We start from the raw sequence: 21,697 nt of genomic DNA on the forward strand, positions 1-21,697 counted from the left end.
CCAATGATTTTCTATTTAAGGCACTATTTTATTTGCTGGGGATGATTCGAGGCGAGCCATTGTCACGTGGGACCACTAGATTAATTATTTATTTCTTAATAAGTAAGAATACAAGCTTGTGGTACTGCTTTTTGCTAAGAGACGAGTCGAGGTGAGGCATACGTTTCGTATCACATGAGGCCACTGGGTTGATTTATTTTATAAAAAATAAGGACAACATTTATGAAGTATGCCGTGAATCAGCTGTTTATGGCAGCGCTCTATTTGCTAGCTAGGGGACGATTTGAGATGAGCCATGCGTTTTGTATCACTTGTGGCCGCTGTGTTAATTTTTCTTTTTTAGACTCTAGTCCACTCTTTAAATCACAAGAAACATAATTTTTGAAGAAGAAAAATGATCTGGCACAAAAAAAAATAGTCCGACTTAAAAATTCCAAAAGGACACCGAATCGTAGGTATAATACACCGTGTACTTGCAATTTCAGATAAAAGGTTCACTTGCACTTCGCTGAGCCAGTGGTCACCAGGATCAGAAATTGGGGATGACCCTCACCAGCATGTTCACTGGAACTTCCAATCATGTGAGCATGAATAGCATTGAGGTAGTACTTGACTGTAGTAAAGCCGATCAATGCATTTATTGTGCAAAAAATAGAGGAAATACAGATTTATTACCTTCGTTATGTAAGCATTTTTAGAAAGCTAAATTAGCATTACATCAATACTCTTAGAAGGTACTATACAATAGGTGGGTTAAGGCCCACCTAAATATAAAAACTAATGATCGCTCCCAAAGGCCAATGCTCAATGCCGACTTCTCTGATGTTTTCAGAATGTGACTCGATGCTCAATATATTTCTTAAAAGAAAACACCAAGTCCCGTGCTTAACATTTAATACTGTTCAGGTATTTTAACTCAGAGAGGGAGCAGTCCTCTCTCAGTCCAGATAAAATTATTTCACCAGATTCAAGGGAGGCATAACTGTTTAAAGAAGCATCAATAATCCTGACCAACATTTACACGATTTGCTTATGTTATACAGTACATGCAGCTCGATGCAATAGAAGATGGTTCAACTGTATCGGTAGGCCATATGCTAGCAGTTCTCTAGAGAAGTAAAACTTGAATGCTGAAGCAATACACGGTGCCAATTTGCTTGTTCCCATTTGGATCATGCACCTTATACTAGCAGACCACCATACACCATTTGATTACCTTTACCTGCAACCAAGAAGTCGCTTATCACCAGTTAAGGCCCACCTAAAACCAATGTTCAGCGGGACTTTAGACTAACATTACAAAGCATTTTTCCGTTGTGCAATGTTAACATAAGGAGGAGTATTGTTGGGAATTCACCCAACCACGTATATCTTGGAAATATGCCTTGGAGGAAATGATGTGATGATTATATTTCAGTATGTATTCATGAGTTATTAATATCATCTTTGAACACCATCAGTGACATGTATCAACAAATATGTGACTTGATCTCAAAAAAAAAAACAAATATGTGACTTGTTTGTGAGACCATACACTGTATGATGTTTGTTCTAGGTCCCTAGTCGGTAATGTTACATGGACAAATATCCTTTACTAGTCCATGCTTCGATTGATGAATATATTTCACAACTCATGGGCATAGAGATGCCAACTCGATTGATTGATGAAGTTTCACAACTCATGGGCATAGAATTGCCAACTCGATAGTATCTTATATAACTAATTAAGAAGTTCATCCCCACTAAACTACTTCTCTAAACATGCAATTATGCCCCCTCATCAGGCCGACCACATCAGTCATCCCACTTCCACATCATCTCATGCATGCAGTTCCCGTTGATGCCTTTCAGACCCGATCATTTACGCTCCCAAGAAGTCCACAAGTCATCATAGTAGCGTGTATCTTTTCCCCTTCCAGCCATTTGTTCTTTCCCCTTCCTATTTTGTCCCTATATACCCGACGTTTCTTTCCCACCGCGTCCTCCAACCCTCTTCTTTCTCATCCGCCATCCACCCCGTCCCTAGAATCCTCCATGGCTCCATCTGTAAGTACATAGGCTCCAAGCCTCAAAGCAGTTGTCTACAGGTCGTAGCACTGGCCTCCTAGGGCTTCGTCAGCACCAGGAACCATTCGTGCATCGGATCACCCCGTGGGATTGTTGCCGGCAACCTACGGTGACCCCTACACGGATGTGCCTCTCTACTAACTCCGGTTCTTACAAACATTTGGTGCGGCCATGCACGACAATCTAATGATACAACTCGATGATGTCCATACACCCATAACATGACTCATCTTCCAATGACTGAACCCCGCGTCCATGAATATCTTGCACCACTCGCTCTTATCACGCTCCTTGCCTGCAGTGATCACCATCATCAACAGATCGAACATGACATGGGCTTCGTACATGGCTTTTGAAAGCGACCCGACGACGATGTCCATGAAGATGACTTTCCCCCTAGTTTGGGGATCGCCTTCCTGCATTGTGTCAGGATCTTCATGTTGTCCTCATCGTTCCAATCATGCAACACATTCTGCAACAAACATTAAACATCAATCGTTTAAATTAAATGGTTCGTAATAGATTTTCACTCAAAGAAAAGCTTATTGGGTTACCTTGAGGAACACGACATCAGCCATTGGGATGTACCTCATCATGTCGCCCGCGACGTACTTGACAATACCATCACCCGGGATGGAATTGATCACATTGGGGAGGTCCCGAACCGAGCACTTGATATGCGGTAAAGCCTTGGCAATGAACCTCACCATTATGCCTATCGTGCCAGCGACATCGACCAACAAGGATACACCCTCAAACACCTCGCTCCAGTTGTCGATGATGAAATTCATTGCAAATTGGGTATTGGCTGCCATGCCAACATTGAAAACGGGATTCACCATTGGATCATGAGTCGTGATTGTCCATGGGTCTATTCCGTGGACCATCCTAAACGGCATCTCAGGCGCAGCCGAACCTTCATCACTTGTGAACTAATCGGAGAGGTGCAACGCTGGTGTGACATCGTGTGTTTGGGAAAGAACGAATGGCGAGAGCCGAGAGGTTTGTGAAGATGTTTCCACATGTGTCATCATCCACTAGGAGGCGAGACAGCGGCGTGATATGGTAGGTAGTGGCTTCCCCACTGTTTGTGCACTCCCCTGTTGCCGAATCATCAGCTATGAAGATACCCGCCGTGGCAAGGAACCTCATGAGGAGAAGTAAGTAGGGCTTCTTGCTATCGAGTACTGGAAGGACAGCGAAAAGGTCATGTAGTGAGGCGTCGCATCCACAACGGTGGATAGTATTGGGTATCCCAAGCTTTATTGAGCACTCAAGTGCCATGGATTTAAGGTGTCCAAAGGTGAGGTTGCAAAGCTCCGCATGCCTGCAAAATCTCAATGTTGGAGGAGTTAGTCATTAATTGGTACTGACTATATATTATGATTTACTAGTTGTTGGTGCAAGTGCTCAACTGTTGGTGAGGTCAAAATTTATAGGCTCGGAGTTCCTTGAGTCTATTAGCTGGCTCAAGGTGGAGAGTGCAACTCCATATCATGTGGTGCTCCACTACTTGATAGGCCACCTGTCAACATATGGACCTATGGTTATCCACTGGCTGGTGTGCCACGTGACGAATAATGACTATATGCCAACTTGGATGAATAAGGACAACATTTGCTAAGTGATGATTCGAGGCGAGCCATCACCTTTTTATGCCATGTGGGTTTCTTTGGCAAAGTTGAGGTGAAGGACTCGAGTGAAGTTTCTATGGAATCTCCAAGCAGAGACTTGGTAATTTTCCGTGAGAGGGTGTTTGTTGGATCCGGAACCTCCGAGTTACATCCAATCAGAAACTACCAAGCAAATAGTTTTTTCCGGACGAAAACTAGTTGTTTATTTAATTGGAGCCTCCGAGCGCTCTTTCCCAGCACCTTCGAGTACTGATGTACGTTTTTGAGGTGTTATGGTCAAGCCGGTACCATCAAGATCAAGTCGCTACCTCTGAGAAAATGTGCTTTCCTGCTTGAATGTTCAAATTTAGAACTAGTCACGTACTACCGAGTTTCACCATTCAAAAGTGTCGGTCGTGCTACTCTTTCTTAGAATGGTTGGATTATAACTTTTTTTTATACCCGTTCAAATCTCGCAAAATTGAGTGAGCGGATAAAGAGAGAAAACTCTCACCGGAGCTTAAAGCCTCGCCCTCATATCTTTTGCATCAACTCCGTATTATGCACCGAAATCGTTTGAGTTCTATGCTGCTTTGAGAAAAATTCTTTGTGAATCTTCAGCAAGCATGCATGAATCTTATGTTGTACCTGGTATGTCAAAACAAAAATATTTAAACATACACATTCAAATTTCAAAACAGTGTAAGCCTCCGTAGAGGTATCGTGGTATCATTTAATCCTAGCCATCCTACCCATAATTCTAAACATTTATCGTTTAATCTCAACTGTTCTTGTGTCTCTTTAGTGGTTTACACTGCTTTAAGATTTGGGGTCTATGGAAGCACAAACTAAATATTTAATGGATGGTCCCATTGCAGATTAAATCATATCTACATCTGCACTCCAATTAACTAGGCCAACCGCCATGCAAAAGTGAGGTGAGGACTGATGAACTACCCTCACTTGCCTACAACAACGTGCCACCCTCCTGTGTGACCTCTGACCTTCTCACACCAACACAACCCACACGTACATCTGCAACTAACCTTGCTCTTTCAACTGCAAACTCCTCATTCCAGTCTCGATTTTGTTTGCCATGCTGCCTCTGATCGTGCATGTCTGATTGAACTTGTCTTAGTTGCATACATGCACAGGTTGAGGAACGTGTTGCTGCGCAAGTGCAAGAGCCTGTCGCGGACAGGGAGCAGCAGGTCGTCCAGCTCCTACAGCAACCTCCGCTCCATGTCCGCCAGGGACATCGCCGGCGACGAGGCGGCGGTGTCCGCCGCTGCCGGCGAGGGCGCAGCGGTGGTGTTCGTGGGAAGCTCGCGGCGGCGGTACGTGATCAGCGCCAAGCACCTCAACCACCCTCTGATCACCGCGCTCATCGACACCACCACCGGAGATGGCGGTGGCGATGGGATTGCAAGCAAGGCGCCGGAGGTCGCAGTGAAGTGTGAGGTGGTGCTGTTCGACCACCTACTGTGGATGCTCGACAACGCCGCGGACCTCCGCGACGACGACGGCGGCGACGTCGCGAGGGAGCTGGCCCAGCTCTACGCTACGTGCTAACTAGTTGTGTCACCGATGGTCAAATGATACCATCACGACATTACTGCATGCATGCCTGTGTATCGTTTCTGAATTTGATTGATTCTTTTGTGCGTTCTTGCGCGAGATCTAAGATTTTCGGGCGCGAAGGGGAACATGTGTGCGTGTATGTGTATAGGTACACGTATTGCTTCGTACAGAACTACAGATGGGATTATTGGTAGAGTTGCTTGATCGCTAAAAAGGATTGAGTCTTCTCTAATCATGCCTGTGTTTGAGATGTTCATTTTTTTTATTTAATTTTTGGTCGGCACGGATCGTCTCTAAAGTGTATCTTTTGCATCTTGTTAAGACTTCAGAGAGGGACAATTTTTCAGCCGGTCAAAAGTAAGAATTATGTGTACGTCCATTTCATCTCCCATGACATTTTCGACAAAAACTATATATTAATATCGCAAAAATACTAATTACACCTAGCTTCTCCAACAACTAGCAATACGGATGCACACAACAAAACAAGAACAAAAAATTACAGTAAAAGAAAATTCCAGATACAACGATCACACCCTTGTAGCAACATCACTAACACCACCAAAATAACACCAGAAGTCCAACTTCCCAAAAATGAAGCCTCAAGAAGGAAACAATGCATAACCGCAGTCATCGCCTGATCAAAGATCTTAGGTTTTCACCTTGGAGAAAGCCCCCTCTCACAAAACAATGCCTTCAACTAGCTCATTGCCCAATTAAGGCCAAACCTTGAATTTTCACCCCGAGAGGCAAGACTTTGAACTTCTCATGTGCTGACGCTCCCACTTACGTTGCCGCTTCTTCAAGTCAAAAATCACCAAGCCAATTCCTTATCGCCACAAAGACTAGAACCACCATAGCTAGTCCTCAGTTCCCGACTTCAATGACATTCTAAGCCGGCTGACTTCACAATGGAAGGAGAAAGCGAGCTTCATGATGGTAACAGTGAGCAGAGTTTCGCAGCGCTCCATCTGAAACCAAACGGCCAGAGAAAAACACGGGTGCGCATGGCCGAATCCCACCCGATCCAGGAATCTCTAGGCAAGAATCGTCCATGGAGTTCGCCGGTGAAGTCTGATGGCGTGTAAGGCACACGTCCGTTGGGAACCCCAAGAGGAAGGTGTGATGCGCACAGTAGCAAGTTTCCTTCAGTAAGAAACCAAGGTTATCAAACCAGTAGGAGTCAAGGAGCACGTGAAGGTTGTTGGTGGCGGAGTGTAGTGCGGCGCAACACCAGGGATTCCGGCGCCAACGTGGAACCTGCACAACACAATCAAAGTACTTTGCCCAAACGTAACAGTGAGGTTGTCAATCTCACCGGCTTGCTCGTAAACAAAGGATTAGATGTATATCGTGGATGATGATGATTGTTTGCGAAGAACAATGAAAGAACAATTGCAGTAGATTGTATTTCAGATGTAAAGAATTGGATCGGGGTCCACAGTTCACTAGTGGTGTCTCTCCCATAAGATAAACAGATGTTGGGTGAACAAATTACAGTTGGGCAATTGAAAAATAAAGAAGACATAACAATGCACATACATATATCATGATGAGTACTATGAGATTTAATCAGGGCATTACGACAAAATACATAGACCGCTATCCAGCATGCATCTATGCCTAAAAAGTCCACCTTCAGGTTATCATCCGAACCCCTTCCAGTATTAAGTTGCAAACAACAGACAATTGCATTAAGTATAGTGCGTAATGTAATCAACACAAATATCCTTAGACAAAGCATCGATGTTTTATCCCTAATGGCAATAGCACATCCACATCCTTAGAGGTTGCTGTCACTCCCCCAGATTCAATGGAGGCATGAACCCACTATCGAGCATAAATACTCCCTCTTGGAGTTACAAGTATCAACTTGGTCAGAGCCTCTACTAGCAACGGAGAGCATGCAAGAACATAAACAACATATATGATAGATTGATAATCAACTTGACATAGTATTCAATATTCATCGGATCCCAACAAACACAACATGTAGCATTACAAATAGATGATCTTGATCATGATAGGCAGCTCACAAGATCTAACATGATAGCACAATGAGGAGAAGACAACCATCTAGCTACTGCTATGGACCCATAGTCCAGTGGTGGACTACTCACACATCGATCCGGAGGCGATCATGGCGATGAAGAGACCTCCGGGAGATGATTCCCCTCTCCGGCAGGGTGCCGGAGGCGATCTCCTGAATCCCCCGAGATGGGATTGGCGGCGGCGGCGTCTCTGGAAGGTTTTCCGTATCGTGGCTTGATACGTCCCAAACGTATCTATAATTTCTTATGTTCCATGCTACTTTTATGATGATACTCACATGTTTTATACACATTATATTTCATATTTATGCGTTTTTCGGAACTAACCTATTGACGAGATGCCGAAGGGCCAGTTCCTGTTTTCTCCTGTTTTTGGTTTCAGAAATCCTAGTAAGGAAATATTCTCGGAATTGGACGAAATCAACGCTCAACATCTTAGAATCACACGAAGCTTCCAGAACACCCGAGAGCCACCAGAGGAGGGCCCTGTGGGCCCCAGATGATAGGCTGGCGTGGCCAGGGGGTGGGTCGCGCCCCCCTACTGTGTCGTCGCCTCGTCAGCCCTCCGACTCCGCCTCTTCGCCTATTTAAGGGTCCCTGACCTAAAACCTCGATACGAAAAAGCCACGGTACGAGAAACCTTCCAGAGCCGCCGCCATCGCGAAGCCAAGATCTGGGGGACAGGAGTCTCTGTTCCGGCACGCCACCGGGACGGGGAAGTGCCCCCGGAAGGCTCCTCCATCGACACCACCGCCATCTTCATCACCGCTGCTGTCTCCCATGAGGAGGGAGTAGTTCTCCCTCGAGGCTAAGGGCTGTACCGGTAGCTATGTGGTTAACCTCTCTCCTATGTACTTCAATACAATGATCTCATGAGCTGCCTTACATGATTGAGATTCATATGAGTTTTGTATCACTATTCATCTATGTGTTACTCTAGTGATGTTATTAAAGTACTCTATTCCTCCTCCATGGTGTAACGGTGACAGTGTGTGCATCATGTAGTACTTGGCGTAGGTTATGATTGTAATCTCTTGTAGATTATGAAGTTAATTATTGCTATGATAGTATTGATGTGATCTATTCCTCCTTCATAGTGTGATGGTGACAGTGTGCATGCTATGTTAGTACTTGGTGTAATTGCAATGATCTATCATGCACTCTAAGATTATTTAAATATGAACATTGAATGTTGTGGAGCTTGTTAACTCCGGCATTGAGGTGCTCTTGTAGCCCTACGCAATTAGTGGTGTTCATCATCCAACAAAAGAGTGTAGAGTGGTTTTATTATGTGATCAATGTTGAGAGTGTCCACTAGTGAAAGTATGATCCCTAGACCTTGCTTCCAAACATCGAATCTACGTTTACTTACTGTTCTGTTGCATGTTTACTCGCTGCCATATTTTATTCAGATTGCTATTACCACTCATATACATCCATATTACTTGTATTTCACTATCTCTTCGCCGAACTAGTGCACCTATACATCTGACAAGTGTATTAGGTGTGTTGGGGACACAAGAGACTTCTTGTATCGTGATTGCAGGGTTGCTTGAGAGGGATATCTTTGACCTCTTCCTCCCTCGAGTTCGATAAACCTTGGGTGATCCACTTAAGGGAAACTTGCTGCTGTTCTACAAACCTCTGCTCTTGGAGGCCCAACACTGTCTACAAGAATAGAAGCACCCGTAGACATCAAGCACTTTTCTGGCGCCGTTGCCGGGGAGGAAAGGTAAAAGGCACTCATACTCCGGTCCCAGGTAAAGCACTTTTCTGGCGCCGTTGCCGGGGAGGTAAGGTAAAAGGTATTCACATCCTCCGACTACTAAGCTATTTCCTAGTCTTGTTGCCGGTGTGTGAATGCTCGAAGCTATTTCCTTTAGATCCTGCAATTGCATCTTTTTGTTTCTTGTTAAACACTAGTAAGGCATAATGGAAAACATCTGTGAGCGTTTTGTACTATTTCCTGAGTCAAGACATGAATGGTTTAATGCGAAAATTAAAAAACCTATGGAACCTTATTTGCATGCTAGTAGCAATGATATTAGTATGAACGCTTTGAACACCATTGTTGATAATGATATAGAAAGTTCTAAGCTTGGGGAGGCTGGTTTTGATGAAAATGATCTCTTTAGCCCTCCGGGTATTGAGGAGAAAGTTTATGTTGATTATGATATGCCTCCTATTTATGATGATTATAATGATAGTGGTCTTTTGGTGCCGCCTACTATGGAGGATAAAGTTTATTATGATGATACTATACCTCCTATATTTGATGATGAGAATAATAATGATAGCTACTTTGTTGAATTTGCTCCCACTACAACTAATAAAACTGATTATGCTTATGTGGAGAGTAATGATACTTTAATGCATGAGACTCATGATAAGAATGCTTTATGTGATAGTTATATTGTTGAGTTTGCTCATGATGCTACTGAAAGTTATTATGAGAGAGGAAAATATGGTTGTAGAAATTTTCATGTTACTAAAACACCTCTCTATATGCTGAAAATCTTGAAGTTGCGCTTGTCTAGTTTTCCTATGCTTGTTGCATTATGCCTACATGACTTGTTTATTTACAAGATTCCTTTTCATAGGAAGTGGGTTAGGCTTAAAATTGTTTTGAATTTACTTCTTGATGCTCTCTTTTGCTTCAACTCTTATTTCTTGACAGTGCATCATTAAAACTGTTGAGCCCATCTTAATGGCTATAAAGAAAGCACTTCTTGGGAGATAACCCATGTTTTTATTTTACTACAGTACTTTTGTTTTATATTTGTGTCTTGGAAGTTGTTACTACTTTAGCAACCTCTCCTTATCTTTATTTTATTGCATTGTTGTGCCAAGTAAAGTCTTTGATAGTAAAGTCAATACTAGATTTGGATTACGGCGCAGAAACAGATTTCTTGCTGTCACAAATTTGGGCAGTGTTCTCTGTAGGTAACTCAGAAAGATCTGCCAATTTACATGAGTGATCCTCAGATATGTACGCAACTTTCATTCAATTTGAGCATTTTCATCTGAGCAAGTCTGGTGCCTCTATAAAATTCGTCTTTACGGACTGTTCTGTTTTGATAGATTCTGCCTTTTATTTCGCATTGCCTCTTTCGCTGTGTTGGATGGATTTCTTTGTTCCATTACCTTCCAGTAGCTTTGAGCAATGTCCAGAAGTGCTAAGAATGATTGTGTCACCTCTGAACATGTGAATTTTTGATTATGCACTAACCCTCTAATGAGTTTGTTTTGAGTTTGGTGTGGAGGAAGTTTTCAAGGGTCAAGAGAGGAGGATGATACAATATGATCAAGAAGAGTGAAAAGTCTAAGCTTGGGGATGCCCCCGTGGTTCATCCCTGCATATTTCAAGAAGACTCAAGCATCTAAGCTTGGGGATGCCCAAGGCATCCCCTTCTTCATCGACAACTTATCAGGTCACCTCTAGTGAAACTATATTTTTATTCCGTCACATCGTATGTGCTTTACTTGGAGCGTCTGTGTGCTTTTATTTTCATTTTTGTTATTTTCATTCTCTGAATAAATTCATGCTTGTGTGGGAGAGAGACACGCTCCGCTGGTTCATATGAACACATGTGTTCTTAGCTTTATCTTTAATGTTCATTGCGAAAGTTGGACTATTTCATTCATTGTTATATGGTTGGAAACGGAAAATGCTGCATGTGGTAATTGGTATAATGTCTTGAATAATTTGATACTTGGCAATTGTTGTGCTCATATAGATCATGTTTAAGCTCTTGCATCATGTACTTTGCACCTATTAATGAAGAACTACATAGAGCTTGTTAAAATCTGGTTTGCATGATTAGTTTCTCTAGAGTCTAGATATTTTCTGGTTAAGGTGTTTGAACAACAAGGAGACAATGTAAAGTCTTATAATGCTTGCAATATGTTCATATGTAAGCTTTGCTGCACCATTTTATACTTGAGTTTGCTTCAAACAACCTTGCTAGCCTAGCCTTGTATTGAGAGGAATTCTTCTCGTGCATCCAAATCCTTGAGCCAATAACCATGCCATTTGTATCCACCATACCTACCTACCACATGGTATTTCTCTGCCATTCCAAAGTACATTACTTGAGTGCTACCTTTAAAAATTATATTCCTTTATCTTTGCAATATATAGCTCATGGAAAAATAGCCTTAAAAACTATTGTGGTGAAGAATATGTAGCTATGTATCTTATTTCTTAATAAGTTGCTTGTTGAGTGGTAACCATGTTTCTGGGGACGCCATCAACTTTTACCTTTGTTGAATATCATGTGAGTTGCTATGCATGTTCGTCTTGTCTGAAGTAAGGGAGATTTTCATGATCAAATAGTTTGAGTATGCATATTGTTAGAGAAGAACATTGGGCCGCTAACTAAAGCCATGATTCATGGTGGAAGTTTCAGTTTGGACAATTAATCCTCAATCTCTTATGAGAATATTAATCTGTTGTTGAATGCTTATGCATTAAAGAGGAGTCCATTATCTCATTGTCTATGTTGTCCCGGTATGGATGTCTAAGTTGAGAATAATCAAAAGCGAGAAATCCAATGCGAGCTTTCTCCTTAGACCTTTGTACAGGCGGCATAGAGGTACCCCTTTGTGACACTTGGTTGAAACATATGTTATGCAATGATAATCCGTGTTAATCCAAGCTAATTAGGACAAGGTGCGATCTCTATTGGTATACTATGCATGAGGCTTGCAACTTATAGGATATCTTATAAATAACACATATGCTTTATTACTACCATTGACAAAATTGTTTCTTGTTTCCAAAATGAAAAGCTCTAGCACAAAAATAGTAATCAATGCTTCCATCTGCGAAGGGCCTTTCTTCTACTTTATTGTTGAGTCAGTTTGCCTATTCTTTCTATCCCATAAGCAAACACTTGTGCCAACTGTGTGCATTGATTCTTACATGTTTACTTATTGCACTTGTTATATTACTTTGTGTTGACAACTATCCATGAGATAAACATGTTGAAGTTGAAAGCAACCGCTGAAACTTATATCTTCCTTTATGTTGCTTCAATGCCTTTACTAAGAATCTATTGCTTTATGAGTTAACTCTTATGCAAGTCTTATTGATGCTTGTCTTGAAAGTATTATTCATGAAAAGTCTTTGCTATATGATTCATTTGTTTACTCATTATCTTCATCATTGCTTCGAATCGCTGCATTCATCTCATATGCTTTACAATAGTATGATCAAGATTATGGTAGCATGTCACTTAAGAAATTATCTTTGTTATCGTTTACCTACTCGAGGGCGAGTAGGAACTAAGCTTGGGGATGCTTGATACGTCCCAAACGTATCTATAATTTCTAATGTTCCATGCTACTTTTATGATGATACTCACATGTTTTATACACATTATATGTCATATTTATGCGTTTTCCGGAACTAACCTATTGACGAGATGCCGAAGGGCCAGTTCCTGTTTTCTGCTGTTTTTGGTTTCAGAAATCCAAGTAAGGAAATATTCTCGGAATTTGACGAAATCAACGCCCAACATCTTAGAATCACACGAAGCTTCCAGAACACCCGAGAGCCACCAGAGGAGGGCCCTATGGGCCCAGATGATAGGCTGGCGCGGCCAGGGGGTGGGCCGCGCCCCCCTACTGTGTCGTCGCCTCGTCAGCCCTCCGACTCCGCCTCTTCGCCTATTTAAGGGTCCCTGACCTAAAACCTCGATACGAAAAAGCCACGGTACGAGAAACCTTCCAGAGGCGCCGCCATCGCGAAGCCAAGATCTGGGGGACAGGAGTCTCTGTTCCGGCACGCCGCCGGGACGGGGAAGTGCCCCCGGAAGGCTCCTCCATCGACACCACCGCCATCTTCATCACCGCTGTTGTCTCCCATGAGGAGGGAGTAGTTCTCCCTCGAGGCTAAGGGCTGTACCGGTAGCTATGTGGTTAATCTCTCTCCTATGTACTTCAATACAATGATCTCATGAGCTGCCTTACATGATTGAGATTCATATGAGTTTTGTATCACTATTCATCTATGTGTTACTCTAGTGATGTTATTAAAGTACTCTATTCCTCCTCCATGGTGTAACGGTGACAGTGTGTGCATCATGTAGTACTTGGCGTAGGTTATGATTGTAATCTCTTGTAGATTATGAAGTTAATTATTGCTATGATAGTATTGATGCGATCTATTCCTCCTTCATAGTGTGATGGTGACAGTGTGCATGCTATGTTAGTACTTGGTGTAATTGCAATGATCTATCATGCACTCTAAGATTATTTAAATATGAACATTGAATGTTGTGGAGCTTGTTAACTCCGGCATTGAGGTGCTCTTGTAGCCCTACGCAATTAGTGGTGTTCATCATCCAACAAAAGAGTGTAGAGTGGTTTTATTATGTGATCAATGTTGAGAGTGTCCACTAGTGAAAGTATGATCCCTAGGCCTTGCTTCCAAACATCGAATCTCCGTTTACTTACTGTTCTGTTGCATGTTTACTCGCTGCCATATTTTATTCAGATTGCTATTACCAATCATATACATCCATATTACTTGTATTTCACTATCTCTTCGCCGAACTAGTGCACCTATACATCTGACAAGTCTATTAGGTGTGTTGGGGACACAAGAGACTTCTTGTATCGTGATTGCAGGGTTGCTTGAGAGGGATATCTTTGACCTCTTCCTCCCTGAGTTCGATAAACCTTGGGTGATCCACTTAAGGGAAACTTGCTGCTGTTCTACAAACCTCTGCCCTTGGAGGCCCAACACTGTCTACAAGAATAGAAGCACCCGTAGACATCATGGCTCTCGGTACTGGGGGTTTCGCGACGAAGGCTTTAAGTAGGCGGAAGGGCAGGTCAGGAGGCGTCACGAGGGGCCCACACACTAGGGCCGCGCGGCCAGGACCTGGGCCGCGCCGCCCTGGTGTGTCGCCACCTCGTGGCCCCACTTCGTATCTCCCTCGGTCTTCTGGAAGCTTCGTGGAAAAATAGGCCCCTGAGCGTTGATTTCGTCCAATTTCGAGAATATTTCCTTACTAGGATTTCTGAAACAAAAAACAGCAGAAAACAACAACTGGCTCTTCGGCATCTCATCAATAGGTTAGTGCCGGAAAATGCATAATAATGACATATAATGTGTATAAAACATGTGAGTATCATCATAAAAGTAGCATGGAACATAAGAAATTATAGATACGTTTGGGACGTATCAAGCATCCCCAAGCTTAGTTCCTACTCGCCCTCGAGTAGGTAAACGATAACAAAGATAATTTCTGAAGTGACATGCTATCATAATCTTGATCAATACTATTGTAAAGCATATGAGATGAATGCAGCGATTCGAAGCAATGATGAAGATAATGAGTAAACAAATGAATCATATAGCAAAGACTTTTCATGAATAATACTTTCAAGACAAGCATCAATAAGACTTGCATAAGAGTTTACTCATAAGCAATAAATTCAAAGTAAAAAGCTTTGAAACAACACAAAGGAAGATATAAGTTTCAGCGGTTGCTTTCAACTTCAACATGTATATCTCATGGATAATTGTCAACACAAAGTAATATAACAAGTGCAATAGGTAAACATGTAAGAATCAATGCACACAGTTGATACAAGTGTTTGCTTCTAAGATAGAAAGAAGTAGGTAAAGCCGACTCAACAATAAAGTAGAAGATAGGCCCTTCGCGAGAGGAAGCATGGATTACTATATTTGTGCTAGAGCTTTTCATTTTGAAAACAAGAAATAATTTTGTCAACGGTAGTAATAAAGCATGTGTTATGTATAAGATATCTTATAAGTTGCAAGCCTCATGAATAGTATACCAATAGTGCTCGCACCTTGTCCTAATTAGCTTGGATTAACATGGATTATCATTGCATAGCATATGTTTCAACCAAGTGTCACAAAGGGGTACCTCTATGCCGCTTGTACAAAGGTCTAAGGAGAAAGCTCGCATTGGATTTCTCGCTTTTGATTATTCTCAACTTAGACATCAATCCGGGACAACATAGACAACGAGATAATGGACTCCTCTTTAATGCATAAACATTCAACAACGAGTTAAAATTCTCATAAGAGATTGAGGATTAGTTGTCCAAACTCGAAACTTCCACCATGAATCATGGCTTAAGTTAGCGGCCCAATGTTCTTCTCTAACAATATGCATACTCAAACCATTTGATCATGAAAATCGCCCTTACTTCAGACAAGACGAACATGCATAGCAACTCACATGATATTCAACAAAGGTGTAAAAGTTGATGGCGTCCCTAGAAACATGGTTACCGCTCAACAAGCAACTTATTAAGAAATAAGACACATAAGTACATATTCTTCACCACAATAATTTTTTAGAGGCACCAGACTTGCTCAGATGAAAATGCCCAAATTGAATGAAAGTTGCGTACATATCTGAGGATCACGCACGTAAATTGGCAGATTTTTATAAATTTTCTACAGAGAGGGCAGCTCTATTTCGTGACAGCAAGAAATCTGTTTCTGCGTGGTAATCCAAATCTAGTATTGACTTTACTATCAAAGACTTTACTTGGCACAACAATGCAATAAAATAAAGATAAGAAGAGGTTGCTATAGTAGTAACAACTTCCAAGACTCAAATATAAAATAAAAGTGCAGAAGTAAAATAATGGGTTGTCTCCCATAAGCGCTTTTCTTTAACGCCTTTCAGCTAGGCGCAGAAAGTGTGAATCAAGTGTTATCAAGAGACGAAGCATCAACATCAATGGGTATCTTAGATGTTCCATCATCCATAGTGGTGCTAAGGGCTTTGTCAATTTTAGGCCTATAATAGCTTTTTGGCTTAGGCACTTTAGAGGCATACATGAATTTTTGCTCCTTACTCACATAAGCTTTCTCCTTAAACTTAAGAGAAGAAAAAGTTGAACCCAAGGTTCCCATAGCTTCTTCAAATTCACTAATCCTATGGGTTCGATTATCATGAGTAGCACAAGTTTCTAAAGCGGCAATTCTCTCATTAATTCCACCTAGAGATTTATCAAGTTTATTAGTGCTATTAAGTAATATTACCAATTTAGTCTCAATACTTGGAAGATCTTTCTCTATGACTTCCAACTTTTTCATGACATCTTCAAGAGAGATTTCAATTTTAACTTCATTAACAAGTGGTATTCCAACTAGACTCTCAATAATGCAACTAGCTTCTAAAGCAGGAGTGCCTAGGAAATTACCTCCCGCAAGAGTATCAAGAACATACCTATTCCAACTAGAGATACCAACATAAAAGTTTCTAAGTAGTATAATAGTGGAGTGTTTCTTAATGCACCTATGATGAGCATCGCTAATTCTATACCAAGCATCTTTAAAGCTTTCTCCCCCTTGTTGCTTAACGGAACGAACTTCAACTTCCGGATTACTCATTTTAGCAGTAGTAAATAAATAAAACTAAATAAAGTAAATGCAAGTAACTAATTTTTTTGTGTTTTTGATATAGAGAACAAGACAATAAATAAAGTAAAGCTAGCAACTAATTTTTCTGTGTTTTTGATATAGAGAGCAAACAAAGCAGTAAATAAAATAAAACAAAGCAAGACAAAAACAAAGTAAAGAGATTGGATGTGGGAGACTTCCCTTGCAGCGTGTCTTGATCTCCCCGGCAACGGCGCCAGAAATTTGCTTGATGGCATGTAAGGCACACGTCCATTGGGAACCCCAAGAGGAAGGTGTGATGCGCACAGTAGCAAGTTTCCCTCAGTAAGAAACCAAGGTTATCGAACCAGTAGGAGTCAAGGAGCACGTGAAGGTTGTTGGTGGCGGAGTGTAGTGCGGCGCAACACCGGGGATTCCGGCGCCAACGTGGAACCCGCACAACACAATCAAAGTACTTTGCCCCAACGTAACGATGAGGTTGTCAATCTCACCGAAGCTACTCGTAAACAAAGGATTAGATGTATAGTGTGGATGATGATGTTTGTTTGTGAAGAACAGTAAAGAACAATTGCGATGGATTGTATTTCAGATGTAAAGAATTGGACCGGGGTCCACAGTTCACTAGTGGTGTCTCTCTCATAAGATAAACGAGATGTTGGGTGAACAAATTACGGTTGGGCAATTGACAAATAAAGAAGGCATAACAATGCACATACATATATCATGATGAGTACTATGAGATTTAATCGGGGCATTACGACAAAGTACATAGACCGCTATCCAGCATGCATCTATGCCTAAAAAGTCCACCTTCAGGTTATCATCCGAACCCCTTCCAGTATTAAGTTGCAAACAACAGATAATTGCATTAAGTATGGTGCGTAATGTAATCAACACAAATATCCTTAGACAAAGCATCGATGTTTTATCCTGTTGACTGCCAAAACCCACCGGCGGGCAGCGGCCTTGTCAACACTGTAGAGCCGGGGGGAGCCTAGAGCTGCGGCTGGCTGAGACCCCTCCGAGCGACGGCCCGCAATGCTCTTCTGGTCACACGCGGCGTTGCGAAGTGCAAGGGCGTGCCACCTGACCTATACACTGGTCGGGAAGGTGATGAGATTGCCTCGCTTAGTTTCTGCCCGGGGCATACATGTAAACGTTAAATACGAGCCTCGATCGGCTCTCGGGTTATCCTGTGAATCGGCTCAAAGAGCCGATCCACCCATGATCCGTACGGGGTGTACGAATACTTGGTGGTCCTGCTTGATCAAGATGAAGCTAATGAGATCTACGACGATTTAGGGTTTTCACCACATAATCGGATCATCCTACTCCGAGGTTGGGCCGGATGGCCACGCACGGTGCTCGTAAGCCGATCCTAAACAAGGCCAAAAAACCAACATGAAGTTGATCCTAGGAACATCCCGTTTAGGACTTGCGAACGCCACCCTACGTGCCACGGGATCCTCCCCCCTTTGTAAGGCCAAACTATTGCGAGATATTAAACTAATCCTTGTAGAACAAGGAGCAATCGTAACGGATCAGATCTACTAAATAATGATCAAGCGGGGTGCCGCCCCCACACCCGAGATAGGCGTGAGGACGGCTAGATATGCAAGGGTTGCACTACGTAAGCATGCTTAAACGAAGAACAATGCTAACCCTAACACATCTAATGATAACTACGTTGCTCGCCATCAAAAGCGCTTCGGTACGAGCAACGCATGAACAACGTGGGGCTTGTGCTGCCTAGATCGCAAGATGCGATCTAGGCAGCATGTCGCTACACGATAGAAACCCTCGAGACGAAGGAGTTGGCGATGCGCCGAGATTGGTTTGTTTTTGGGGTTGAACGTGAGTTGTTGTTTATTCCATAAACCCTAGGTACATATTTATAGTCCAGGGGACTTTCTAATGTGGATGTGCACTAAACCGTGCACGAGATAAACTCTAACTTCTAAATCGATACATAATTTATTCTACTAAGATACACGGGCTAACTAGCCCAACTTCTCCGTGCGAGGCCGCTTCATAGATCTTTCATATGTAATCTTCCAAGCCCATCTTGATCGCGGCCCACCTCCTGATTTAGCCAAAATCTGGTGATAACACATGCCCCCCTGGTTTTGGTAATGGTAATTTCAAAACCACTCTGTTTTTTCCCCAGAGGGGTCGTATCACGGCAGAGCAGAACTGTCGCAGCATGCCTCATCATGACGACTTGCCTTCCCAACTTCTCTGCACGATTTGACAGTTTTGGCACCATGTCCTCGAGAACTGCTCGGAAATTAAAAACCCCCACCTCCTTTTATTTAGCCGCAACGAACAGTTCTCTTCTTTTCCCCTTCCGCGGTGGCACTCCAAAAAACCCTCCTCTCGCAACCATGTCCTCTTCCTCTTCCTCTTCCTCTTCGTCGGATCCTTCCCACGTGTCCTCTCCAATCCGAGAGTCGACGCCCTCGTGGGGACGCAAGCGGCGTACGACATCCTTGCCCCGACAAAGTGGGACAAAGAGGACCATGACTCCTCCGTCCGGTCCGAGGATGACAAATCCCAGACCGACGGGGAGAGCGATCTCCGCTTCCTTGCTGGCGAGGAAGCGGTGGTGGAGAGCGAAGACGACCGCCTCTCCTGGGCGGACTTCACCACCTCCGAGGAGGTGAAGGAAGAGGGAGAGGAGGAAGAGGATGAAGACGGCTCCTCCGATGAGCCGCCGGCCAAACGCCGCCACCTGCGGCCCGGGAACTTCGGCGACGTCGACGGTGACGGCGACGCCGACGAAGAGGACGAAGACGACGAGGGTCCTATCGGCGGCCGCCGGAGCAGCGACGACGAGCCGGCGGGGAGTAGCACCGGCGGTGGCGACGACGGTGACGACGACGACGACGAGGGCAGCGGCGGCCCCTAGATAGGGTCTTAGCATAGGACTAGCGATGGCAGACGGGGCAATGTATCCCCCTGGTCTTCTCTTTTGAGGGCAATCAGCTCTTCTCTGTAAGAAATCTGGCTCATCAATGAAGAAATTCCCCAACTCGATTTTGCCGATTCCATTTATGATAATTTAGCCGATTGTCTTCCCTCCTGATTCTGCCGATTGCCACACTAGACCATGCCCAACAAGCCGATGGCATCGCGCCGGCCTCCACACTAGATTTTGAGATAGATCCATCTAGACCCAAACTCCTTGCCACACAAGTCCACGCCTTATTCGCGCGAATCCACAGATCTCATTCAAGATGACATGTTGGACCTAGCGGCAAACCTCCTGAAATAATGTCAGGTCTCCTCTTCCTTATTCTCTCCGAATTCTGCTCGTTCAGCTCCGACAGCTTCCCTCTACAATAAACACCGTCTTTTGAACGAGCCGACACGAAGAGCGGGCCCACCTTGACAGAGTTGGTTAGACCTCGAGGGCGAGCTGCCCCCCGAGCCTTAGCCACGGCGAGGGTAAAGGATGGATCATCACCATTTAGATTTCGGGGCGGGCCCAACCCTGTCCAAGAGAATTACCCCGCCGGGCCACCAGCCGATTACCTCCCTTCCGTTGAGGGTCCATACAGCCGATCCAGCAAGCTATGATAATTTTGCAACATAAGCACCGTTCTTCGGGTAACTTGCGGTGCGAGAGTTCGGCCGATCCCAACGAGATCGGCTCCCGGAGCAGAGACCTTCAAAGTGAGCTGCCCCCGGGCCTTCAAGGTAAGAATAGCAGCGAGCTGATTACGTCAATCATCCTTGGTTTCTAACTCACAACGCCGTATCAACCGATTTAGAACAAATCGGCTCTTTTAGAATGAGGGAATTCCAGGACGAGCCGCCCTCCCCCGAGCTTCTTTAGTCCAAACCTTGCGCCTTGCTGATCAGATCAGCTCATCATCTTCGGCAGGCTGAAGCACCTTCCGGTGAGAACGTTTTCGTGTTTCTGACGCTCTCCAGACTCTTGGAGGGAACTACCCCCTCTGCTCTTAAGTCGATGCTCGCTGCATCGGCTATGCCTGAAATTTTTCGATGCTCGCTTGCATCGGCTATGCCTGAAATTTTCCGAATTCCAATTTTTATTTTTTATTTTTCCGGCCGACTTGTATATCGGCCCCCATGTTCCAATACCCATCAACGAGAAGATGAAATGGTTCTGTTGCACACCCTCGTACTTTATATACCGGGTGCCCTCCGAGCCGATTCTGTCAAGAGAATTGATGGTATCGGCTCGTTGGATAACATGTTGAACCCAGGCGAGAATGGTGGGTGAGGATATTCCCGGCCGATCATCGGAATCGGCCTCCACGTTGTTTGTTCGTTGAAGGTTTTGTAAGTTCCTTCATAGATTTTTGGGGCCGATCACAAGGATCAGCCTCTCCGGTTTGCCCATTGGTTTGGTCTTGCTACTTGGTCGGCTGGATGAAACCAACCCAACCTCCGACTTGATGCGCCTGCTGTCATCCACCTTGTGTGCTCCGTAGAGTCGTGGAGCGCTACGCTCCGTCGGCAAGACGAGTACCATGTTTGTGCCGCCCGATGTCTCATCATCGGCTTTCCTCTGTTTAGGGCGCCACTCCATTTTCCGTGGACGACCCTCTTCATCCGGGGTTCGCTGAACCTTTGCAGCCAGATCGGGCCGTGCCTTTCTTAGCGTATGCGATGTACAACCTTTCGGCTTCCTCCAGGCCGCGCAATCGCTGAACCCTGCGCTTCGGGAACGGCTGAGTCCGTCGGTGGCACCACCTTGGCCGGTGGTACTGTCTTCTTCCACTTCTCCCTCGTCTTCCGAATCTTCAATATCTTCCCAACGAGGTGACTCAGCGCATTTGCTTTGTGGTGGGAGAGGCCCTAAGCGCTCGAACACGGACACGTTGGCTGCCTCCTTCTTTTCTCGATTGCATTCCGGGCAATTGCCGATTGTGGGCAATCGGCTCATTCTCGAATCCCAGCAGTGTTCGAAGAACGGGCATTCCCGGTGCTTATCCATGTCACTCCGTCCCCTTGGCCTC

The 21,697-nt window shown here is 44.0% G+C and overlaps 1 protein-coding gene and 1 pseudogene across 1 annotated transcript; one reads left to right on the forward strand and one right to left on the reverse strand.

Moving 5' to 3' along the window:
* Positions 1 to 2,204: 2,204 nt before the first annotated feature.
* Positions 2,205 to 4,797, reverse strand: LOC124655691 (annotated as a pseudogene).
* Positions 4,634 to 5,508, forward strand: LOC124654639 (auxin-responsive protein SAUR76-like). The gene has a single exon (XM_047193632.1). It carries the CDS (start codon positions 4,827 to 4,829, stop codon positions 5,250 to 5,252), a length of 426 nt encoding a protein of 141 aa, XP_047049588.1. The 5' UTR covers positions 4,634 to 4,826; the 3' UTR covers positions 5,253 to 5,508.
* Positions 5,509 to 21,697: the final 16,189 nt, after the last annotated feature.

This window comes from Lolium rigidum, chromosome 5 (genome assembly GCF_022539505.1).
Source record: "Lolium rigidum isolate FL_2022 chromosome 5, APGP_CSIRO_Lrig_0.1, whole genome shotgun sequence".
In the NCBI taxonomy this organism is placed as follows: Eukaryota; Viridiplantae; Streptophyta; class Magnoliopsida; order Poales; family Poaceae; genus Lolium; species Lolium rigidum.